This window comes from Balearica regulorum, chromosome 9, assembly GCF_011004875.1.
Source record: "Balearica regulorum gibbericeps isolate bBalReg1 chromosome 9, bBalReg1.pri, whole genome shotgun sequence".
Lineage (NCBI taxonomy): Eukaryota > Metazoa > Chordata > Aves > Gruiformes > Gruidae > Balearica > Balearica regulorum.
Window position 1 is genome coordinate 17,355,196 of NC_046192.1, and position 25,019 is coordinate 17,380,214.

The 25,019-nt window shown below is 55.4% G+C and overlaps 2 protein-coding genes across 2 annotated transcripts; both read right to left on the minus strand.

The window, feature by feature from the left end:
* Positions 1–4,585: 4,585 nt before the first annotated feature.
* On the minus strand, positions 4,586–6,366 carry LOC104637500 (receptor-transporting protein 3-like). The gene is given in 3 exon segments (XM_010305013.2): positions 4,586–4,861; positions 4,863–5,145; positions 6,221–6,366. Coding segments are annotated over 3 exon segments (705 nt in total).
* Positions 6,367–15,034: 8,668 nt separating this feature from the next.
* Positions 15,035–21,322, minus strand: LOC104637501 (programmed cell death protein 1). Its single transcript, XM_010305014.2, has 5 exons — positions 21,053–21,322; positions 18,498–18,830; positions 17,384–17,539; positions 16,709–16,743; positions 15,035–15,910 (listed from the first exon to the last, which is right to left on the minus strand). The coding sequence occupies exons 1-5, from the start codon at positions 21,159–21,161 to the stop codon at positions 15,692–15,694; spliced, it is 852 nt and encodes a 283-aa protein (XP_010303316.1). The 5' UTR covers positions 21,162–21,322; the 3' UTR covers positions 15,035–15,691.
* Positions 21,323–25,019: the final 3,697 nt, after the last annotated feature.

A 25,019-nucleotide genomic window follows, 5' to 3' on the forward strand; every position in this document is an offset into this window, starting at 1 on the left:
GGGGATTCTCACACTGTCCCTCACCCCAACGACTGGTCAGCCATGGCCCACGCAGCTTCATGGGCTGAGATAGACACTGACCAGCTATGAATAGGAATTGCAAAAAATGGCAACAGATGAGATCCTGCCCTTCAATTATTTATAGCCTTAGCACATCACTGAGAACAGGGGCAGTGGCAGGAGGAGAGTGCAGCAACCTGTATGCTGAGAACAGCAATTCAATCTGTGTTCAACTGACATGCGGAAAAAATAACAGGTATGTGACTTTTGCTTTAAAAGGGGTCAAAATCAGCCTAACCCTCCTAGCTGTTGGATTGAGAGCACATCCGCACAGCAGAGGCTCTGCAGCGAGCACAGATGGGAGCTGAGACAGGGACACAGCTCTGCCGGGCATCTCTTCTCTGCTTCACAGGCTGTGAAAATCCAGCCTTTGGAAAGAGCTTAAAATCATGGGCACTGTTTCCTACCATGTGCCTGCATCCAGGGCTGAGAGCTGGCTTATTGATCCCTATTTTCCTACGGCACAGAACTGAAATAACAGCGTCGGTCTCCTCTGGGTTGACAGCAGGGAGGATTGTGGCAGGTCTGGCTCGCTTGCTCGTGGGTCTGCTAACATGTCCAGAGACATCAGAGGGATGAAGGGGAAGAGAGAGAAAAAGCAAAATCAAGACACGATCCCCTGAGCATTAAACCATCATCTGTAGGATCTGAGCCTAGACAGCTCTGGGGCAAGTTAAAAAATGTTGCTGCCCTATAATAGATCAGTCATAAGTAGAGACTCTCCTCTGCCTCCCGTCGATAGCTCTGCTGAGAAATCGCTGCCACAACCCAGCCCTCGCCCCTGGCTCACCAAGTTGCCACGCTGCTGAGTGCCAACTCCTCGTGCCCCATGGCTGCTGCAGCTGGCTGCAGGGAGGGCTGGGAACGGGCAGCAGAGGAGAAAAGCGAGAGCAACAACAGGCTTTGCATTTGTTGGCACCTCACAACCTGCCAGAGTGGTGAGAGCTTCTCTCCAGGGAGACAGGGATGGAGACAGCAATTTATCAGTCTGGCTGTGGTGAAAGGCCAGCAAAATGTCCCTGGGTGAGGTTTGCCCGTTCCCAGCTCTGTGTGAGTGCCAGGCATGAGCTGAGAGTCAGTTGTGGCAGAGCCCATCCCCAGACAGACCAGAGGGGACAGCCGGGACCCGCCTGGGACCCATGGGGAGAGATCATCCTTCATCCCTCAGCCGCCTTCCCCAGGATGGGCTTGCTGTCTCCATGCCAGTTGGGGGACTGGCCACTGCTCACCGTCCCTGGGGGCTGAGCTGAGCCATGGAGGCTTGCTCTGGGCTCCAAAATTACCAAAAGCCATGAAAAGCAGCACTTTGAGGGCAGTTTGCTAAGAAACAAGTGGGAGATGGACACAACTGCACATTGGAGCGGGATATCCTGGAAGGAGCCCAAAACTGAGGCTGTGGCTGAGAAGCCCACATATGTATGGGTGTCTCTAAGTAATGGGGAGAGGATGAAGGGGCTGCATGATGGTGGGGCAGACGACCCCCAGACATGCACATGCAGTATGAGGAGACAGGCAGGCAAGCAGGAAGCATCAGGGAGGGGACCAGGGAAAAAGCAGCGTAGGGTGGGGGAGTGTGGGGTGTGTGCAGAGGGCATTGCAGGGGAGCAAGGGATGGCTCTGCCCTTGCAAAAGAGCAGAGATACCCAAGCATGAAAATAAGGACCCCCACAGGGATGTGGTCTCCAGCAGAGTTGGCTTCCCAGGCAGCTGGGTGGTTGGGGATGCTGCAGACAGACAGACATGATGACGGGGGCTGGGAAAACCTCAGCATGGAAAGGAGAAGGCTACAGGCAATGGCAGCAAGAAACTTGGCCATGTCTCTGCTTCATGACATAACGCCAGCAGGGAGAGGGCGGGCTGCTCCCATTGCTGGGGGGAGCCAGGCAGGAGGGAAGGGAATTGGTCCAGGCTGCAGGATCAGCCTCTTACCCAGCAGAGCCACTCAGCCCCAGCCAGCTGAGCAAGGCGAGACCTCCTCCAGAAAGGCAGGTCCATTCAGATATGAGACCCTTTGGGTCCCAAGTACTCCCTCAGCCACTGTTCCCCTGCCAAAAATGCTCAGAACATCACTGATACTCAATTCAAGGGACACAGGTCGTGCTGGCTTTCCTTCCTGGGGAAGTCCCTGCTGGTGGCACCACGCTGGTCCCCAGCCCTGCTGCCCTGGCACCACTGTCCTGCAGGCAGAGTTGGGGGCCAGGAGGGGTTTGAGGCTCCATGCTTTGCATCGCATGTGCACCTCCAAGTGCTCCAAGACTGGAAAATCACAGTGAGACACCAGGTCATTCACAGATCAGGACCATATCCACGTAGGATATGGTTTGGGGGGGGGACCACGCTACAGGGAAACTGCCAGGCACAGGCATAGGGGGAGGGCTTCCCCCATCTGGGGAGGTCTGGCCCGTCCCAGTGCTGACAGGTCACTGGTCCCAGTGCTTCCCAGTGCAATGCCAGAAATCTCGCAGCTCCATCTGCTGGCTCCACGGCCAGGGCTGCAGAGCAGGGAAGGTGCTGCAGAAGGAGGTTCAGTTGGTGGGATGAGTAAGGCAGAGTGCTTAAGAAACAAAATCCACATGGCCCCCAGATCACACAGGGTTTTTGTGTTATTTTGATTTTTTTAACCAATCTGCAGATCGCATGTATGAAAATATGGGAGAATCTTACACCAGCAAAAAAAGCAAACCCACAAGGAGCAGCGTAAAAGGCCCCGCAGGATGCAGCAGGGAGGACAGCACCTGGGAAGCTGCGTAGCCAGGGCCTGAGGCTGTGCAAGCTGCATGGGTGACACCGGATTTGGTTAATGCCTTTCCTTCAGCTCATCTTTCTTCCATAAATTCAGTTGTGAAATCTTTTCTACCATGTCCATCTTCAGCATCAAATCATTTGCAAAGTCAGGAGGCAACGAATGCACCTGCCTCAGCAGCTCTGCATGTCTGGCAGAGTCTGAGTTGGACACATTTGCCGAACAGCCCAAAAAACAATTTCAAAAACTTTTGCAAGCATTTACAGACCATTTTCACCTTTTTTTTCTGGGCCAAAGTCATGCCTACAGGACATGCTGTCCCCATGGGTAAGTCCTGCAGGAGCCCAGCAGCTCCCCCGCAGGAAGGGAAGAGGCTGAGGGGTGTCAGGCTGCAGGGGGACAACAGTTTTCCTTCCAACTTTATGATGCCACCAGGTCCCCTGAGCCCTGTGGGGCAAAGTAGCAGGAGGCAGGAGTCTGCATTCTCCCCTTTGCCCAGGCCCTATAGCCCAGTAAGTGTGATTTCCCTGTGACAGAGCTAACAGGGCAGAGACTTGGGACTTGCTGTCGCAGCCTCCTTTGCTTGCCAACCTTGGGCACCCTTTGCCCCCACTGCAGGGCACCCAGCCAGCCAGGAAGGGTTTGTGCTTGCCAGGGTATTTTTCAGAGCCATAGTTACAGAGTCATACAATAGTTTGTGTTGAAGAGACCTTAAAGATCATCTAGTTCCAACTCCCTGCCATGGGCAGGGACACCCTCCACTAGACCACATTGCCCAAAGCCCCATCCAGCCTGGCCTTGAACACTGCCAGGGATGGGGCATCCACAACTTCTCTGGGCAACCTGTTACAGTGCCTCACCACCCTCACAGCAAAGAATTTATTCCTAATATCTAATGTAAATCTACCCTCTTTCAGTTTAAAAACGTCCAGCTCTAGGTGCCCCTCAGCTGCTGTGGGTGCCCAGTTCCACCAAGGTCAAAGTCAGGAGAGCATCAGGATGTGTCTCCTTGGAAGCTGAGCCCAGCTGGTGGATAAAGGCAGCCCCCAGCTTTCCTCCGAGCTGCTTACATATACCTAGAAAAGGCTTTGGAGAAATAAAAAAGCACAAATGCATCCTTGGGCTGAGGAGAAAGGGCTTGTTTTATTCTTGCAAGTACACTCACACTTTGCACAGCTGACGTGGCTCAGCCCCAGCCGGCAGCTGAGTGCCACGCGCCGCTCGGAAAAACAACGGCAAAGCCTCGAGGGTTGGGATAAGGGCAGTTTACTGGGACGGCAAGGGAGAGGGAAACAATCAACAGCAATACTGATAACAGATATTCACAGTGGGTGATAACAGAGAGCGGTTTACCGATCCGATGACCGACCCGACTGGACGCTCAGCCCGGAGCCACGCCGAGCCCACCCCTGCCCGACTAGCCCCCTTTTATGGTGAGCATGACGTCACATGGCATGGAATAGCCCCCGGCCAGCTTGGCTCACCTGTCCTGGCTCCTTGTGACATTAACTCTATCCTTGCCAGAACCAGGACACCAGGGCAGTTGAGGGTCATCCTCACACAGAATATGTCCCATAAGAAACCATCAGACCCACCAGGATCACTGAGGCTGCGGGATGAGGTGCCTGCCTGAGGCACTACGATGTGTCTCTTCCCCCCACGAGCCAGGGAAGCTTCACCATGCCGTGAGCAAGGGCTGACCCCGGGCACTCAGTTTTCCAGGGGCTCAGTGAATGCCCCCCAGCCATCACCCTTGTTCTTCTTTGCAAGCCCCAGCTCCCACTACTTCATGGTGAAATAAAGCAGGACAAAGAGGAGCACTGCTAAACCAAAAAGCAAAGGGGTGCTGATGTAACAGCAGCGTTTCCAGGGGAAGTTGCTATTGGAGGACAAGGGATGGTGGGTTGGGATTGCCCAGGGCTTCATGCTCTGGCATTTCAGAGTGCTATGGGTCCCGGTCTCATTTGCATCTGTCGAGGTCTCCCTGGCATCCAACGCCGGGGCCAGCCTCTTGTTGCAAACAGCGAGCTGGCAGCCCTCACAGCGGGCACTGTCATGTGGCCCCCCCCACCGGCATGTCCACCACAACTTCCAGGAGGTCGGAGGGCTGGATGGGCAGGTGGCAGAAGTACTGGAGGATCTTTAGCACCAGGTTGTGCAGAAGCATCTCCATGGTCTCCTGGCTGAATTTGGGCTCCTCCAGCTGGGGGTCAGGGCACCGCCTGCACGTCTGGCGGAAGGCTCGCATGCACACCATACCCTGGCCCTGGCACCAGCACGTGCAGAACAGCATATGCACTTTGGCCGAGGGCCACTCATGAAAGCACTGGGAGCACTGAAATCTGCCAGGGTACGGAGGAAAACAGCTCATCCCAGGGTCCCCATGCTGAGCCGGCAGCTTCCCGTGCAGTCAGTAGGGACTAGGGCAGCCAGGGCTGATGGACTAACTCCACTCCTGCAAGCTTTACACCAAACTGTTCTTCTAGCAGCATGATGCCAGTCTGGGGAGTTCAACACAGATGTGAGCTCAGGGCTGGCCCCAGCATTAAAGATTTTAGGAGCCAGGCTGCCTGATAGGACCACCCCGGTCTCCTTTCCTAGCCCATTTCAGCCCCACTGCCAGGAGCAGGGGTCCTTAGGGTGGGAAGCATCAGGCCCCAGGTCTATTTGGGGCTCCTGCCCCTCACCCATGCCAGTTCATTACAGCTCAGCAGAAAGCCAACTTCAAGCCCAGGGCCGGGGAAGTCCGAAAAAAAAGAAGAAAAATAGAAGGAAGGTGTGGGTGGAGGCTGCAGGGCAGGTGAGGAGATGTCTTGAGGAGTCAAAAGGTGTGTAGCCCACAGCTCTGTCTTGCACAATCTGTATGGGTGCTGGCAGCCAAGGTTGCCATTTGCTGCTACCTGGACTGGGTGTCTTGTCAATGCCCAGGGTCCTGCCCAGGGTGGAAATGGTTGGGATGGGGTGTCTCGTCTGCAATGCAGAGCCACAGCCTCTCTCTGCTCAGGGACCCCACAGCCTGGTGCAGATGCAGGGACTGCTGAGGCATCGCCCCATGTCCCAGCAGACAGCAGCTCTCCCTCTCCTCATCCTCTGGGTGCAAACCCAAAAGATTTGGCTCTAGTGTGGTATAACCACCCCTGCTTGCGGGAAGAGCTCTTTATATCTTTACACCAACATGGAGAAACTCTGGCCAAATACCAGCTGCCCTTTGGCCCTGTGGAGCTGCCACACTCCTCGCCCCTCCAATTATCATGATTTTTTTCCAGTTTGGCAATGACCCACCAAGCTTGGAACAAAACGGGAAAAACCCATCCCAGCCTCACTCACCTCCAAACTGCCCCTTTCCTGTCGAAACAAAAGGTCTGCATTGCAGCCCATTGCCCCTGGTCCCGCTCTGACGGGGACCAAGTCCCCTACCTCCCACACGCACGGCGCTGCACAAACTCCTTCCAGCCAGGCTTGAGGTCATGCACCTGCAGGCTATCATCCTCCTGAAGCATCCATGGCTCTCTTAAGTCCATATCTGCAATCTTTGCTTCAAAAATGTCCTGCCAGGTCCCCATGGTCCCACCTGGAGCTTGTGGCTTCTGGGTGCTATGCAACTTTCTTTTCCCCAAACATTTCCTCTTTGCACAACATCTTTGTGCACAGAGATGGGAACCTTTGCTCCCACATGAGCAGCACCACCCCATGTTGATCCCTGTGTCAACAGGTGCTGCTGACACTGCACCAGGTCCTGGCTGGATGAAGTGTCCCTCAAAGCAAGGACAAGGTGGCTTCCCCAAGCCTCACACATGAACCCCCAACCCTGCTGAAGCTGTGCTCTCGTGATCCTGCTCTGACTTTAGGCAGAGAGTTTGGAAAAGCAACCCCCTGCCAGGCTGCCCCTGCCCATCACAGCAGCGAGGGCAAACCAGCAGAGATTGTGCCCAGAATAACAGAATAACAGAAGCAAAACCCACCGAAAATGCAGGACTCAGCACCTGATAAAACCCCAGGTAACCTTTATCTCTCTCGATAGCTGCCACCAAGCACGGGCTGTTTTTAACAACTTTCAGCCAACTCGAGCAGAAAAAGGCCTGACCTGAAACCGCACGGTGGAAAGTCGGGGAGGATGGCACCGCACGTAAAACCGAAAGAGGTGAGGTGTGCTCTGAGCTGAGAGCACCCAGCAAAGGTATAAACAGCGGGGTCGGGGCTGACTGCAGCCCTCTGCACCCCTGCTCACCCCTCTCCAGGCATGCATGTCCCCCAGGACATCCCATGGAGAGCAATGCAGGATGGGAAGCAGGTTAGATAAGATGTCAAATGATAAGTGGTCTTGAGTTAGACAAAGAACGGCAGCTTGATAAAGCAAACTCAGATTGCCATGGAAATAAAACCATCTAGCACGAAGCTTTCAGAAGAGACCATCCGGCACACAGAGAGGTCACAAAACACCCCAAAATGCTCAGCCTTGGAGGAAATGTGCTGGGTGGCTGCCGAGGATGAAGCCACCATGGAAAGTTATGGCAGCTCCTCACGTTGAGTGCCCAGAACAGCACTCAGACTCCCAGAAGCAGGGACGGTTTAGCACAAAGACTGTAGGATATTAAAGCCTGCAGGAGGACAGACATCTGTTTAGAAAAATAACAGAAGTATCTAGGAATCAAGCTTAAAACACTTCACATTGGTTTCAAATGAAGTATGTCCCTGTGGCAGCTCTTCTGGCTTGACACCCCAAAAGCCCAGGTGCCCCAGGCAGCAGTGCCAGCAGCTGGCCCTGCCCTGGAGCCAGCTGGGGCAGCAGGACTGCTGAGGATGTAGGTGACACCATCTGTGGCCTCACAAGAGGGGCATGGTGGCTGCTGGCAGTAGGTGACAGCAGCTGTGAGATCTGAAGAGGCACCAGCATATCAGGTCCATCCTCCAGATCCCAAAAGGGAGGCAGGCGACATAGGTAAGTTCCAGCAACCACAGGCTGGCAGGGAGCCTCTGATCTTTGCTGCTGGAAGGGAAAAGCCAGCGAGTCATTTGTACCAAGAGCCCTCCAGCACCTTCACAACATGCGCTGCCCCTCCTGCAAGAGTGGAGGGAGGTGACGAGGTCCCGGGTCCATCTTCAGCTTCAAGGTTCTTTCCTGCTTTGAGGTCTTTCCACCCTTAATTAAACCTTGGTGTTACGATCTGGAGCAGGACTAGAAGGAAGGAAAGGAGGCTTCCTGGAAGCAGAGGAGCCAAGCCAAGGTCTTCAGGATCCTTATGGAGAGCTAGCAAAGCCCTAACCTGTAGATAGGACCTGAGCCACCCCCTTCCCAAGAGCCCTGCCATGGGGACATGGGGTCCTGCTTGGGCTGGGGTAGCACCCTACAAACAGGATGGTGAAGGAAGGGTCATTCCATCAGCATTTCCAATGCTCGCAGGTGGGGACCGGGGAACACCCCTGGCTCAGGTCTCGTGCATGGGAAGGAAGAGAGGGAGCAGCAGATCTCTCTGGCCCTGCTCCTACTCCCTCCCCAGAGCACGGGGCCCCCATTTCTATAGGTTCACTATAAAAGACCCCTTCATGCACCCCACCACAGAGGAGTCTCCAGGACAGCAAATCTCCTAGTGCAGAAAGCTGGCACCATGCCGTGCCTGGCACCGCTGTGCCACAGCATGGTGTGGGGACCCATCAGCAGCAGGGTGACCAGGATGGGACATCTGCCCCTTGGACCTCTCTGTGTTAGGGGCTGAGATTTACCCAGGGGTGGTTGAATGCAGGAAAAACCTAAAAGTTTTGACATCTCCCCTTTACTTCAAGGGCAGCTGCACCTGTGTTAAACACCTTGAGCTGTGTTGAGGAGGAGGAGCCCCCTGGGAGGCAGCCCTCTCTCCTGGCACTCTCATATTCACCCAAACAAACCAATCGCTTCATCTGGGGGATCTGTGGTTTCACCCCAGCCCTTCCTCCCCAAGGCTGCTGCCGCAGGGCAGAGGGATGCTCCTCACCAAGGCAGACACTGCTCCCCATGCTGCCCACCCCGGGGGCAAAATACTGCCCCTCAGGCACACGGCTCAACAGGGGTCCAGTGGTACCCCGGCACGGAGACGGGCTCCTGCCTCTAAAACCCGTCTGTGATGGAAACCAGCTCCTCCTTTACGTCATGGCAACACAACTCAAATCGCGACTCACGATGCACCGAGTCCTCGCAGTCATCTCTGAGAAGGAGCCCGGTGCTGGTCCCTCTATTAAAGCCTTTGACTTGCTTTTACTAAAGGGACTTTCCCAGAACCACCCACGGAGCCGAAACTGCTTTGACGTCCTGTTCCACTTCACACACACCTCCCGGCGCTGCCCAAGCACCTTGCCACTTACCGGCACCTGCCTGGAAACAAAAGCTGCTCCTACAGGTCCGCTCGCAGCCCGGTGAGGGACTGGGGACAAGCCCTCTCCCAGCCCCAGCACGACCCCGCTGTGCTGGAGGGTACTTGCCGGGGATGGATGCTGCCAATCCTCTCCATCCCGGTTTGCTGGTCATGGCTCCTCCACAGGATGCGTGAAGAAGACAAGCACAAGGCACAGCCCAGGCGGTAATTTCCCTGCCACTTTCGCACAGCCTGAAATTATTTTTTACTTCAGTTCCCACCCCCGGGTGAGCCACCCAGGCAAGAGCAGGAAGGTTTCCCAAGGCTCCTTATCCTCCTCTCCGTCTCTCACTGTGTGTCAGCCTCCCCATCCCCTACCCCTCCAGCTCAGGGACAAAGTGCCCACGCTGTCCTGCTTGGCACACACAGGTCCCATCCCTGCTGGGACATCCATCCCTTCCCTTTGGGGTCACCCCATACCCAGGTGGCTCCATCCTGCCAACAGTCCCAAGACGGGCAGAAAGGGACATTCAGTCCTGGTCCCCAGGCAGGACCAAGGAGCAGGACATCCCTTCAGCAGTGGGGATGCTGTGTCTGCAGGCATGGTAAGGCTTGTGAGACAGACGGATTACCATCTGAGTAACAGAGCATAACCCTAAACACTCCTCTGTCTTTCACTGCTCACTTCACTGCAGGGCTTTTTTCCGGTTCTGAAGTCTTCCCTCATCTTTTTCTGCACTAAACACGCCCAATTCTTTTCCATCAGTCATTCTTTCAGGGCATTTTTGCTCTTTTCTTCAGGTCATCAGGGTGAATTTGATTTCTAACCCTCCTCCCAGACAGCCCCTACACCCCCCCTCAACAGCATATTGCCTTCATTTGAGCCATGCTTCTCCAGAAAAACCCTGCTTCATGTGTCTGCTGTCACAAGCTATTGATAAGTGCTGATGGGATATAGCTTCTTGGGTAGCCATTCACCCACAGTGGCAGAATTTCCCATTTCCCTAATTTGCTTATGAGAATATCACGTAAGGCAGCAGGAAGATAGCATCACTCCCGCTTTCCTTGCGGTACCCAGCATGTCGCCCTAATGAAAAGAAAATGAGGTTGGTTTGACACAACAGTGTTCCTGCTAAATCTGTGTTCTCAGCCCCAGCGCTGTCCTCTCGGTGTTTACCGCTTGGTGGCCTTACTAATTTGTTCCAGCGGTTTTCTGGGTACGGAGGCAGGCTGACTCATCTAGAGTTTCCTGGATCCTCTTTTTTCCCCTTCCTTGAAGCAGACAGTGAATTGGGCATCCGTATCCTCCTGGGACACGGCTCCACACCAGCTTTCTGCGCCCCTGTCCCCTCTGACCTTGCCGCTGTTGACGGTGAACGCTTGTCACCCTATCACGGTGAAACCCACCACCTCTAGGGACAGGCAATGGCTGTAGAATCCCTTTCAAGCTGGACTGTCTTCATAGTCAAGCCCTTGGAGTAGAGGGGTCCACCTGTCCCAGGGTGGATTTGAGGCAAAGGGGATTCTCTGGAAATGGGGATATGCCTAAGGTGGACTGTAGAGAGGGGACGTTGCCCCACCATCCCCTGGACTTCTGGGGTGAAGAAGGATGCTGAGCAATGGAGAGATATTGAAGGGAGAAGGTGGCTGTGAAGATGCAAGCAGGTACCACCCCAAATGGGTTTGTGCTCCCTGTTCATCTAGCGGGTCTTGTGATGGTCCCTGCAGGCGTAAGGAGAGAGCTCAGCCCCCTCCAATAAGGCTCTGCCCCTGTGCCATGGGTGATGGGTTTGATCTTGGGGGTGGTGGAGTGGGCAAGACCAGGGGTCCTGCCTGGCTGGGGGGCACAGGCTGCCTCGCTTGCCCTCCAAGACCCACATGGCAGGATCTGGCCTGCCGGCATCCTCCTTGAGCAGCACATCCTGCCAAAGGGAAGAAGAGAGAGAAGGAGAAACCTTGGAGCCAACTAAAAGCAAAACTAGAGAAAGCAAAATGAGAGCGGTGGGAGGAAACACAGATGTTCTGCAAGCCTACAACAGGCTTGGCAATAGGCAGGGTGAAGCTCTTGGTGGGATGTGACAGAGGAGATGCTGTGGGCCTGAACCCCTCAGGACACATCAGGGCTGTACAAGTTGGCCATGGTTAGAGGTCCAAGCAACCTGCCCAGAAAACCACCCCTCCCATGGTGCCCACTAGCTCACCCTAGCCCGTCCTCTCAAGGACCAACAGCTGCTTTCCCAAGACAAGGCCATGGCAATGCTCCCAGACCATAGTGTCCAACAGACCAGTCCCACCCCAGGATCATCCCATTAACCCAGGGGACAAATAACTCACACACCCCACTGCAGCACCTCCAGCCCAACCTCTCCAAAACCAAAATACAGCTCTGAAACCTCCCAGTGACCAGGATGGTCCTCACTTGTAATTGACCTTACTGCCACACAACCTGACTGCCCCTTCTCCCCTCGGCATCCACAAAGTCCCATTTTGCAGGAATGGTGCTTTGCTGCTCTGTGGTACAGCTCTCCTCAAAGATGCTGCTGCAAGCAGCAGGAGAAGACTTCCTCTCCATCCTCATCTGCCTGCCCAGTTTTCTCAACACCTGTTTTTTGGGCTCAGGTTTCTTTAAGGGATGCTTGCTCACATGTTGTTCCCAATCACCTTTAATTAAGGCTGGGATATATAAGGAGCCAGGCTGGTTCTCAAGCATTTGTGTAGGGTGTTTTGCTTGCTTAGGTATAGCTTAGGCATGCTGAAGTCACACATCCAGCTTCCTGCAGATGCAGACAGGTATGAGCTCTCTGAGGTGTTCCAGCAGGCTCTGGCCGTTCCCCATCAGCAAGACCCTGGGATGGGACTGGGGCTGAGCTCTGCTCTCTGGAGGTCCCAGCTGGTGTGCGGTTACAGAGAGCTGACAAAGCATTTTGGCACCGATGCTGGTGACAGCCACTCCTCAGGGGAGCACTGGGTGTCCGCGGTCGGAAGCGGTTGCTCTAACTGCCAGACCAAAGTGTGCAGGAAATGCAGCAGCTTTGGTGCCTGCAGCCGCCCCCTCAGCTGCACCCAGGTCTTGGACTGGGAGGAGCTGTGGCACATGGATGGGGTGGCTGGGGCTGGACCAAGGGTCCAGGGGGGCTGTGTGTCTGCAGGGATGTGCGTGTCCTCACAGGTAAGGGGTGTGCGTATGTATTTGGCACACAGTAGCTGTGTAAATCTGGGGGTGCGCACATAGATTTGCATGGGGAGCTGTGTCCATGTGCTCATGAGCATTTGTGTGTTCTTGCACAAAAGGGTGCATGGCCAGGCTGGGGATGCTTGCTCTGGGGTGATACAGGGGAAAAGAAATTTGAATCCCCCCAGTTTGACTGTTGTGCACTTGTGAGCACAAAGCATGGGGGAAGAGACTGGCAGGAGCATCCTCTATCATTCACAGCTGTGACGCTGGTAGGAATGAGGTGGGCAGACCCAAACCTATGCCCTGTCCCCTCTGGCCTTTCAGGAGTCATTCCCAGTGATAGCACATCCTGAGAGCAAGGAAAAGTCAGGTCCAGGTACTATCTAATTTTATAGAGCCTTGTTCTTCTCCTGCTTGTGTTCCTGTAAGCCTCAATTTTTCCCAAAATGGGGTGCTGAGGACCAGACCAGGGCCCTGCTCTTGCTCTGTCAGTAGCCAGTGGCTCTGCAGCACAGGGGTTAGTTCCAGCCACTGTGATTGTTGCAGGGAGCGAGGTCAAAAATCAAAGCCATGTGGTAGGGTCTGCCTAACTGCTCTGCAGCAAACCTCCTCTCCGCAGCCTAAACCAAAGACCACCAAAACCATGCCACCCACACCCCTCCAGAGGCAGCAAAGCAGCTGCGGCAGATAGGCTATACCCCCAAAACTGTATCCAGCCCATCGCAGCCCAGCCTCTTCTTAGTGCAGGCAGGGAAAGCGAAAAGAAGTCTTGAGGGAGTTGGGTCGGCATCCCCCCTGCCCTGAAAACCTTAGCATCGTTGGTGGAAATGAGTTTGCTTAGGTCCCTGCTTAATGTGAGTGGAGAAAAGGGGCATAAACCTGCCAGCTGGTATGGGTGCAGTGGTGGGCAAAAGCAGGAGGGCTGTGACACAGAGTGAGGGGCAGGGGAAGGAGGGATGTGGGATGGTGGAGCTGGGAAAGATGGAACTGGGAACAGTTCCTCCAGATTCTATGCAGTGACTCCAGGAAGACTGAACTATTATCACCATGCTGGTGACAGAAAGTATAAACTGTGGGTGGCTGCTCTCCTGGCCTGCATGGAAAGACAAGAGTAGCTCCTGCACACGAATGTGCTCAGCTCTCCATCCCCGAGCAGGATGTTGGGGCCGGGGGGCTGACACCCATCTCAGGGCACTGCTTGGTTTGGGGATGCTCAGCTGGGGGCTTGAAACCTGCATCCTGCCCGGAGCTCATCCCAGTCCTGTTTCTGCTCTGGCCTGTGCCACGGCCAGCACAGGGGAGTGTAGCTCAGGTCTCTGCCAGTGCTGGGCACCCTGTCCTCCAAACAGGGATGGGAGATGGTGCCTGGCAGCCTGGAGCATCCCCAGGCTCCAGCCTCGCTTCCTGCAAGGGGCAGGATTGCAGCCAGGCTGCTGAGGGGCCAGAGGGGCACAGGTGCTGATGTGCTCCCTCATCCCGAATGGCAGTGTGCAATGCTTTTGCTATGCCTCTGACCCCACTGGATGGTTTGGGAGCCTCTGGCTGGCTGCAGACCACCATCCCCCAAGAGGGGAAGGGACCCAGCCCCAACCGCTCCTGGAGGAGCCATAGCTGCAGTCAGGGGGTGCAGGAGGGGCTGAAGACCCAGCACCTCTGCTGCCTGAAAGGCAGGATGGAAAATATGAAACAGAGCCCACCCTCCCGCCAATGTCGTGTCTGACAGGAAAGCCAAAAGCAAAACTGCTGACTGAGCTCCTGTTTCTCCCCTGCTGCAGCTGCCTCCTGTCTCGGCTTTCTGGGCAAGCTGAGCCTGGCTGGCCACAGCAGGTCTCTGCTGGGGTCGCACGGTGCTGTGCTGGGGCAAGGAGCGGGGCTGCTGCTTGCAAACAGTACCACCAGGCTGAGTCACATATTGGTGTGAGTGGATGTTGTGGGACCAGGTGGGGCCACCACATCCACCTTTCTGCCCTGAGGAAGGATGAAAGCCACCCAGATGGATGTTCATCCTACCTGGTCTGCTCTGGAGGTTTCTCAGGGACTTTCCAGCACCTGCAGAGGACAAACTGCCGTGCCTGGCATGCCTCACCCCTTCCCCCAGCGCCCAGGCTGGCTCCCACAAGGCTGCGGTGGTTTTACTGGGGATAAGGGGAAAAAGAAACCTGCTGACGGTGCGGCTGAAGTGTGAGATGCAAGTGACTCTTCTCTGTTTCCGTTGGGTTTCATGGTCTCCCAGCAGGTGTCTGCTGCCTCCAAAGCCACTCCTTACCGGGGTTTCTCCCCTCTCAAGCAGTTGTCACTTCTTTCTGTTCTGGTTTCTGGCAGGCAGCGCAGCATCACTTTCAGGAGAGAAAATGGAAGTTTGGAGACTGAAAGCTGCACTGAGCACCATGCAGTGAGCTTTGCCCTGGCTGATGGCAGCCAGGCCCCCGGCGTGGCAGGGATGCTCATCCTCAGCTGGGCAAGTGCCCCGAGACCAGCCTGGTAAGGGGGGGGGATTTGGTTTGCAGCTGCATCCGGGGGCCAGCCCAGATAGGGGCAAGAGGAAAAACAGTGGCTTCTTCTCTATTAAGAGCAGTTTTGTGGAAGAGCGGCTTGCGTATTGCACAGAGAGGCCCAGGAACCACAACAGACGCTGCTGCCTCCCGGCTCTCGCCTGCGTGCTGCCAAGAGCCGTTATTTGCCTGCCCACGCACTTGCCATCACGAGTCAACAAACTCCCCGGACGTGAAACCCTTTATTCACCCCTCAGGGCCAGATCCATCTCCCACCTCTGGAGGGAGGGACATGGGGGGACGGTAGATTTTCCCTCTTGCAGAGGAGGAAAGTGCCTGGAGAGAGGAGGAAAACTATCCACCTGTTTCACAGGTGTTTCTTTAAATAGTGGTACACAACACAGTCTGTGCCCCGGATGAGGAGAAGCCCTCACCCCGGGGTCCTGCGAGCAGTGTCTCCCAGGATCTGCTCCGGCTCTGGCCTCCACCGTTTCCTCCTGCAGTCGTACTTTGCTGGCTGAGTCAGACCCCAGTGTGGGAAGCAGCGTGGCCACTCCAGAGAGCCCCGGGTGGAGGTGGAAAACCGAGGCATGATGTAAATCACCTTTGGCACAGACCTGTCAGCATCACTGCTCTGCCCCAGCCCATCCTTCCTGCCCTGAGCAAAGAGGCGGCACAGGGAGCCCAGCAGGGACCTTCCCCATGCTGTGGTACCCACCCCACAGCCATGATCCCACCGTGGCCAGGACTGTGCAATATCAACTCCAGCAGCAGCACCTCTGTCACTCTGGTCCTTGCATGCTGGATTTTTCCCAACTGCAAACCACAGTGGGAGCGAGGGGCTGGGGCAGCCTGTCCCTGCCCGCAACCCCCCAGCAATGAGGGACCCCAGCCCTCAGCAGGGCTGTGACTGCAGCTCCCAAGTCCTGTCGTCCTGGTGTTTCTTCCCCCACTTTGGTGTGATGGGTTTCTCCTCTGGGAAGACAATGGTGGCATACTCAGTCTGGTCAACCGGCCAGGTCTCTGGTGGCACCTGGGTGCACTGGTTGCACTGAAACTCCAGCACGCCGTAGTCCACGGTAGACACAGACACCACAGGGGGCTTATCCTCCTTCTGCAAGGAAACCCCATTGGGGCAATTCATCATCCGGAGGTACCCGCCATCCCCAGCACAAGCCCCCTTTCAACAGCAAGTGATGAAACCAGCTCTGAAGCATCCCAGGAGGGCAAGAGTGATACAAAGCAGAAAGACACACAGACCTGGGATAGCATTTACCCAGAGAAACCAGACAATGAGCCTTGGGGTCACCTCTGAGGCCATATGAGTCTCAGCTCTCTGCCTGTGCAGACAAGTGGCCATGCCTGGCCATTGAAGGCAGGGTCATGCTAGGAGCCCTTTTCCCACCTCTCCACTGGGCTCTGAGCTGGCGTGGGGTACACAAGGAGAGCCGAGGGCTGAGTTTGCTCAGCCTGGAGAGGGGAGAGCAAGAGAGGACCTACTTGCTGCCTTCCGCTACCTAATGGGGTTGGAGAGAAGATGGAGCCAGATTCCTCCCAGCAGTACATGGCAAAAGGAAAATAGGAAACAGGGTCTGGCTGCAGCAAGAGAAATTTTAGCTTAATGTATGGGGAGGGGGGACGACATCTCCCATTTTCTACAGCAACACAATCCACTGTCAAAACCAGCTCTGCTTTGAGTGAGGGTTGGACTATACTATCTCAGGCAGTTTTTTGATTGTGATGGGGCTGTGCTGCAGGTGCAAAAAAGCAGTTGTAGCTGTGCAGAAAAGATCGAGCAGCATCAGAGAAGAAAGGAGAAGCGAGAAGCCTGTGAAGGGCTGATTGATAAAGGGAGGCCCTGCACCCTCCGCACCCCAGCAATGCACAGCAAGGCGTCAGAGATGGAACTCACCACTGGTGCATTTTCACTCGGTGGTTTCTGCACATCTGCAAAGTAACACATTTGGTTAGAAGATGCTTGTGTGCCAAGGCAGCGTGAGCAGCTGGGGCTGACCCAGCCTCCACATCCTAGGAGAGCGCTGGACACTACAACCACTGTACCACGCATCCTCCTCCTCCACTCAGGGTCTAACACCCTGAGCGTTACAAGGACAAGTGAGATACCAGCCCACAGTCTAGGGTTTAACTGGGATTAGTGGGGTGCAATTCCTGATGAGTCCCCTCTGGGAAAGCCCCCGTGGCATGGCCAAGGCAACACCCAGTGCTGTGGTGAGGAGGTGACAAGATGTTACGAAGATGCCCAGGCAAGGTGCGTGGGAAGAACTCGCGTGCAGCATTAAGACACCATGCTAAAGAGCAGTTCAGAGCCACAGCGTGTGGCCTGAGGGCTCTATGAAGGGCGAGCATGGCCCAAAGCACCCTTCTCCCCTAGGCACGGCGATACCTGACCCATGGAAACATGCCACAGCTGAGTTTAGCATGTTGACCTGCCCATGTACCCCAGGGAGCTGCAGGCACCTGGCTGCCCCTGGATTCAAGCTGGGTTTGTTGGATAAGCATCACCCCGTCGGATCCCCTGGCAGACCCCAGCCCCTTGGCACAGCACAGCCCCCATGGGGGATCATACCTCCTCTCCTGTATGTGACAGTGAGGTAGCCAAAAATCAGCAGTACAACTGCCCCAGCCAGCAGCAGGATGCCCAGGAGCACGACCTTGATGTGGTCCAGGGAATTGCCTTCCTCCATCTCGGGCTCATCGGTGGTGTTTGTCTTCTCAGGAGCTGCTGTAATAGCCATCCAAAAAAGGGGGAACAAAACAGCAGGTCAGGAGTGTAAAATGGGCTCTAAAGTCCCTGGAAAAGTCAACAAGGGAACACAGGGACTGTCCCCAGAAAGGGCTCAGTGCCAGGCACGCTGCCACAGCCCCACCAGCCCTCCAGGGGCCCTGAATCTGGGCTGACATGGGGGATGTTTTTGGCATGTCCCATTCCTTCCCATTGCAGGTGGTGAGGATGATCCCACACCGCTGAGAGCTGGGGTGCAGGGCGTCAGGGCCCATGACCAGCAGAGCCCCAGGGAGGACACAGCTTCCCCAAGCCTCCCATCTGCTTCTGCATCCTGGGGCCAGCGGAGCTGCAGCTCATGTTGGGAGGCAATGTTGTGAAAGACAGTAACTTTTGCAGTGTTTTTCCTTATAAAAGGTCATCTTCAGTCCCCCAAAGCTTCCATGCTGCCAAGCAAGTGCATGGCATATCTTCCTGCAAGAGCTCAGTTTCCCACACCACGGGGCTACAAGACCCTCCAGGGCATGGTTTTGCAAGAACAGTATCTACACCAACACCGGCTGTTTGAGGGGTCTGAGCCCTAGTCGTCACCCCAAACACAAGCCCTGTCCCCAAATAAAGGAGCCGTTCAGGAGCGCAGGCAGCTCCCTACACTGGTCTCCTGCCTCTATCCACCGGTAAGGACTTGCTCCTCCCCACAGCCTCACTGGGGACACAGACCCAGCAGGATGGAGACCTCCTGCCTCAGTGCAGATGGGGGAGGACAGCCTGTGTCCCTGGGCATCAACCAGGCATACAAAGGGGAAAGGGCAGAGCTGTGCTCTCCTGACCCACACCAGGTCCTCCCCCAGCAGGGTACCGCCTGCCTTGTGCCCTGAGGCTGCAGTGTGCCTGAGGGCCATCGCACCATGGGACAGCACTGATGACCTGTCCCCATCAGCTCAGCTCCCAGGCTGACCTGTGACAACTAAGTGGGACCGGCTGCTCTCCATCACTTTATCAGGTTCAAAGAAGGTGATCAGCCCACAGTAGTAGGAGCCTGAGTCATTCTGGTGAAGGTTCAGGATCTCCATCTTGAAGGCAGGAGTGTGGTTGGTGACCAAGTACTTGTCCATCTTTGTCTGGTAGCTGTTTGGGCTGATCTCAGCAATTTTTTGGGCTTGGTTGTTGTTGGTGTCTTTGTACCAATTGAGGCTGTACTCCAAGCCGGACTCGCTCTCCATGGAGATGTTGCAGAAGAAGGTGGCTGAACCACCTGCAGGGAGAGTTAACATGGCTGGGAAGAAGGTCACTGTTTGGGAGAGAGGAAACAAAGAACAAACATGGTTACAGTGGGCACAGGTCTCAGAAACAGCCAGACCCCCTATGCAGGAACCAGGGATGCAAAGAGGGTGAGAGCCCACTGTTGCCCAATCGTCCCACCCCATGAAGAGGTGATGGGCTCCTATGTCCCAAACCCAGAGGCTTCAAGCATTCCTCAGCTGTTTCACCCTCAGCTCCTGAAGGCCCCTACAGGGATTTACAAAAACCTGTCGGTGAGTGCTTGCGAGCCCAGCCCCAAGCCATTGCCAGCATCTGGCTCACCTGCAACCAGGTTCTGGGGTTTGTCAGCAACACAAGCAGCCTGATGCTTGGCCAGTCCACAGCATCCCCCTGGATCATGGGGAGGTACATCAGCCCATGTCTCTCCCCTCCTGAATGTGTGCCTGCGAGCCAGAGGGGAATCCTCAGGGGTAGTAACTGAACAATGAAGTGGTTTTGGCGGATCAAATTGTGCTCCGGACTATCTAAAATTAACCCAGAACACCTGTACCGGGGAAAACAGATTTTGGAGGCTATATTATTTTTAATTCTATGCTGTATTTTAATGGCTCCTTCCTCCATCTGATGTTGCTTCTGAATAGTGAGCAGAGGGACCGAGTCCTGGGCCAGGACAGCACCCCGCAGTGTAGCCCATCGCGTGCCCGCCTGCCTGCCAGGGTGCTCCAGCTCTGCCCACTGCTCCATGCTGGGAGCACAGAGCGGGCAGGGGCTGCCCAGGGCATTGTATCTGCCATCTCCAGCCTGAGACCATCTGACAGGGCAGAGTGACCCGGAGCTTACCATGCCACCCCTTTCCAGCTGCCTGTCCCCTCCTCACACATACAAGGGCAGCCAGGCGCCCACCCTGGGAGGTCCTGGACAGGCTTGCCAGGCTGCTCCCAGCACAAAGGGCAGTCAGCCACAGGCACAGCCTCCTCAGCCCTTAGCACCAGCCATGCTGCTTCACCACATTTCCCTGCCCGTGACCCCAGCGTGTTCATCCCCCCGGGCAAGGGTGGATGTGCTGTGAACAAGGGCCAGGCTCACAACATCCTGGCTCAGCCAGCCCCATCCAGCAGGACGAGGCAGCTGCTGCATTAATTTTTGTTTGGAGCAACAAAAAGCAGGAAGAAGCATTTTTCACATGGATTATCTGACCAAGTGATTCGAACCACCAATGCTTTGAAAAGTCTCTGCTGATAAGAAATTGATCTTCCCTTTTCTGAAATTGCCACCGATAGCAGCCCCAGGGCTTGCAGGCAGTTAGAAAGTCCGTCCTGTCCCTCCAGCACTGGCCTGAGGCTGTAGGGACCATGACCTCAGCATCACCAACCAGAAAAGGAACAGGGGCAATACAGGATTAGGTGGAAAACTGGGCTCAGAAATGAGGAACGAGGCCGAACAGGAGGACGGAGGGAGGGAAGTGCCCCAACTCCCACGGGCAGCACTGGCTGCGGCAGTGCCCACACCAAGAAATGTAATTTTTGCAGTGTTATGGGTTTCTTGTATTTAACAGGAAATATTTGGCAGGCTCAGGGCTTTGTTCCTACCCAGTGCTGCTGCCAGCAATGAATGAAGTGCTCGGAGGACTTCTGAAAGCAGAGGTTGGGTTTACATGTTTCCCTGCATCTTCCCAGCACGAGAGGTAACATCTGCTCCAAGGGATGCCCAGCCCTGTGCCCACCCTTGGGGCAGAAAACACCCAAAGCCACCAAAGAAAGAGCTGGGCTGTGAGGAAGGGGGGACACGGCTTCATCAGGACTCTGGCTGGCTCTGCCCGGACTCACTCCTTCCCTTCCACCTCCCCTTCTCCCCCCAGATTTCACCCTGAGCAAAATCGCACACAGGACCCTGGCTCCCTCAGGGTCAAGCCCAAACCAGGAGGCGCAGCCCGAAGCTGTGAGAACCAGAGCAGAAAACCCCAGACCGCACATGGCGCTGGCAAACCCAGAGGCTCCACAACAAACCCCGACCGCGGACAGTGTGTCCACAAAGTGGGCTGGGGACCTGTCCCTTTCTCCATCCTTTAACACCGTTTCTACCCCGAGCATCCCCACTTCCCTTGCTCCAGCGGCCCGTACCCAAAAGCTTTGGGTTTTTTGCCTTCTTGATGCCAGAGCTATTTTTAACTAAGGGCTCACAGCCCTTAGACTTTTTCCACTGCGAACGACACAGGCCGTGCCAGCAAGCACGCCACGTTCTGGTACCTACCCTGACGGCAGCTGGCCAGCATGGAGCCGCAGCAGAGCAGGATGGCACAGAGGCTGGTCAGGGCCCTCTCCAAGCTGCTCCACATCGTCTTCAAGGCACCTGGGGCCATGGTGAGGCAGTCAGTACCCTGCCCGGGCAGGCGTGCTGTGCCGTGCCGTGCTGTGCCGTGCCGTGCCGTGCCACCCCCGTCTCTCTCCGTGCTTCCTTCCCCGCAGTGGCAGCTTGCTCTCTGGCTTGCGTGGCAGGGGCTGGGGTGGAAATGAAATGTGCCCATCTCTACCCTAGAGGGAAACCCGGGCTGCCTCCCGCCCCCAGCTTCCTCCTCGCAGAGGCAGGGATCAGCTGAGCCTGGCCTGGCCCCTTCCCCTCCCCGCGCGCTCCCGGCACGCTCCCACGCAGGCACCCAACCGCCGAGCAGCAGGGACAGGCACGGCTACACCTGCACCCTTTTGGGGGAAAGCTCCCAGGGATGGAGCGGGCAGGGATCACAGGAGACATGTCCTCGGCTCCAAGCCTGGCCCAGGAGTAAAAGGGCTGTCTCAGGCTCCTGAGCACCCATGGGTGCTTCTGCTGAGTGTCCATGGCAGCACGGCACCCGGCAGCTGGGCAGGGTATGAGCAGCCATGGGGCACCCTGAGTGCCTGTTGGCAGGCTGCTCCCATCAGGAAGGGATGGGAGAGGAGGGAGGAAGAGAAGGAGGAGATGGAGAAGGAGAAGTAGAAGGGGAAGGAGAAAGAAGGAGGAGATGGAGAAGGAGAATGAAGAGATGGAGATGGACAAGGAGAAGGAGAAGGAAGAGATGGAGAAGGAGAAAGAGAAGGAAGAGATGGGGAAGGAGGAGAAGGAGAAGGAAGGAAAAGGAGGAGATGGGACAAGGAGAAGTTTTGGCTCCTTAGATGTGTTTACCCACAGACAAATTTGCAGAGAACAGGGGCAGGTGCCCAGGGCCAGGGTGTTATTATTGGGGTGACCTTTGCAGCAGACTAATTTCTCTGCCAGCTGTGTTCCCCACTTGCCTCACTGACTAATACTTGCATAGGAAATAACCTAAGGTGAAAGCACACTGTGGCTGGCTCCTCCGCTTCTCTCGAACACAGCCTCAGTGTCCCACAGTTTTAGAAAACGTCAGGGGAAAATTAATAATTGGGGTGAAGGATGCAATTCTCGTGATGATTTCATTAATTTCCGGGCTTTCAGAAACAAGCTGCGGGGCTGGGACTTGCTCACCTCTCGCTTCCAGACGCTGCCCCAGCAGGCGAGCAGGCTGGGGGAGCCATCCCCAATTCACAGAATCACAGATTGGTAGGGGTTGGAAGGGACCTCTGGAGATCATCTAGTCCAACCCCCCAATAAAGCAGGTTCACCTAGAGCAGGTTGCACATGTTCATGTCCAGGCAGGTTTTGAATATCTCCAGAGAAGGAGACTCCAACCTCTCTAGGCAGCCTGTTCCAGTGCTCTGTCACCATCAAAGCAAAGTTTTTCGTCACATTGAGATGGAACTTCCTGTGTTTCAGTTTGTGCCCATTGCCCCTTGTCCTGTCGCTGGGCACCACTGAAAAGAGTCTGGCCCCTTCCTCTTGACACCCGCCCTTTAGCTATTTCTCCTAGATCCCCTCTCAGTCTTCTCTTCTCCAGGCGAAACAGAACCAGCTCTCTCAGCCTTTCCTCATACAAGAGGTGCTCCAGTCCCTTCATCATCTTTGTAGCCCTCCACTGGACTCTCTCCAGTAGTTCCCTTTCTTGTCCAGAACCGGACACAATATTCCGGATGTGGCCTCACCAGGGCAGAGTAAAGGGGAAGATAACCTCCCTCAACCAGCTGGCCACACTCTTCTTAGTGCACCCCAGGTACCATTGGCCTTCTGGGCCATGAGGGCACATTGCTGGCTCACAGAGAGCTTCTTGTCTGCCAGGACTCCCAGGTCCTTCTCCACAGAGCTGCTTCCCAGCAGGTCAATCCCTAACCTGTACTGGTGCTTGGGGTTATTCCTCCCTAGGTGCAGGACCCAACACTTGCCCTTGTTGAACTTCATTAGGTTCCTCTCTGCCCAACTCTCCAGCCTGTCCAGGTCTCACTGAATGGCAGCGCAGCCTTCTGGTGTATCAGCCACTCCTCCCAGTTTTGTATCATCAGCAAACTTGCCGAGGGTACACTACGTTCCCTTGCCCAGGTCATTGATGAATATGTTGAACAAGAGTGGATGTGGACCCAGTACTGACTCCTCGGGTGCACCACTAGCTACAGGCCTCCAGCTAGACTCTGCACCGCTTATCACAACCCTCTGGGCTCTGCCATTCGGCCAGTTCTCAAACCACCTCACTGTCCAGTCATCTAACCCACACTTCCTAAATTTGCTTATGAAGGTGTTACGAGAGACAGTGTCAAAAGCCTTACTGAAGTCGAGGTAGACAACATCCACTGCTCTCCCTTCATCCACCCAGCCAGTCATTCCATCATAGAAGGCTATCAGATTGATCAAGCATGATTTCCCCCTGGTGAATCCATGCTGACCACTCCCAATAACCTTCTTTTCCTCCACATGCTTAGAGATGACATTCAGATTAAGCTGTTTCATCACCTTTCCAGGGATGGAGGTGAGGCTGACTGGCTATTTGGGATGGCCAAGGAGGCGGTTCTGAGCCAGGGCAGGCGGGGCTCACCCTGAGTTGGTGGCTCAATCCAGCCTGTCCTGGATTGAGCCACCTCAATCCACCTGTCCTGTCCTCTTTTCCAGTCTCCTCCTGGAATTGCAGCATCACTCCTTTTTTGTGAGGGTCTGGCCCTGCTTGGGCTGCAGAGCAAGCCTGGGGGCTGTCCCGTCCTTGTCACCTTTCCATGCCACCTGACAGGGTGGCAAGGGGCGCGTTTTCCACCATGTGCAATGGGTTTGCTGGGCTCCATGGCAGACATCGCCTCTTCCTTCACAATTTCCTGCATTCTTATTAAAAAAACCTAACTAAACTAAACTAAACTAAACTAAATTCCAGAAAATATGGAAGCTCACAGCAAGGAGGCTTTTCCACCTCAAGGCTTTGTGTCCCCAAATGGTGACACCAGGCATCCAGGATGACTGTGGGGAGGCTCGTTCAGCGCTTGCAACACGTTTAGTTCTAGAGGCAGAAGACATGATTAGTATCACCACTGAGATTGCGATTCACCGAGCCAGGGATCAGCAGGAAAAACTGGCTCATCCTCCCCACCCCACATGGCAGCAGAGGGCTCTCATTAAAATCGTAGCACGAATTGCTCAAACTTTCCAATGCACACTTGAAACGGGGCATAAGTTGGTACTCAGGGCAGGGAGGCTGCTGCATCTACTAGAAACCAGCAGTGGCTAGATGCAGACTGTACAGCAATGTTTTCGGATGCTCAGGTTCCTTCAGAAACCTGTGCCCTAGCACCGTCCCCATCCCCCCGCCCCCGCTCCCCAGCAGGCTGGGGACCGGCACTGACACTGAAGGCTTTCCAGGCTGCTTGGGGTGCAGGATGAGGCCATGTACGGCCAGGAAGCATCAGGGAGCTCGCAAAGCCACAGAGCATGCAGCAGAAACCGCAGGGGAGGGCGAGCCAGGAGCCCTCCAGCAGCACGCTGATGGAAAGCTTGCTCCACTGCAAGCGACAAAACAGGGGTTTTTTCCTCCTTTTTTGCTTAAAAATAATAAAATAAAAGGATGAAAAGAATAAAAGAAAAGATCAATCTTGCTGCTAGGAAGCCACTGCAGGAGAAAGCGAGGTGAGCAGCAGTGTTGTGCCCCAGACCAGCACATGCCCCGGGTGCTGGCATCGTGGAGGAGACCTGGCCCCAGCCTCACAGCAGCCCCCAGGCTTTTGGCAGGCTTTGCACCCTGCCTGCACCCTGCCTGCACCCTGCCAGACCAACACAGCTCCTGATGGCTCTTGCACCAGCTTCTACAGCACCAAGGAAAACAGCCCGGCTCCAGCCATGCTGCGGCTCCCGCTCATGC

What these genes read in the sequence shown, in the direction of transcription:
- LOC104637501 (XM_010305014.2), bottom strand. Translation starts at nt 21,161, where the DNA reads ATGGCCCCAGGTGCCTTGAAGACGATGTGGAGCAGCTTGGAGAGGGCC. An exon ending in TGTCACATACAGGAGAGGAG is followed by an intron (nt 16,744 to 17,383) that starts GTATGATCCCCC and finishes GTTACTTTGCAG; the next exon opens with ATGTGCAGAAACCACCGAGT. An exon ending in CGAGTGAAAATGCACCAGTG is followed by an intron (nt 15,911 to 16,708) that starts GTGAGTTCCATC and finishes GTTTCCTTGCAG; the next exon opens with AAGGAGGATAAGCCCCCTGT.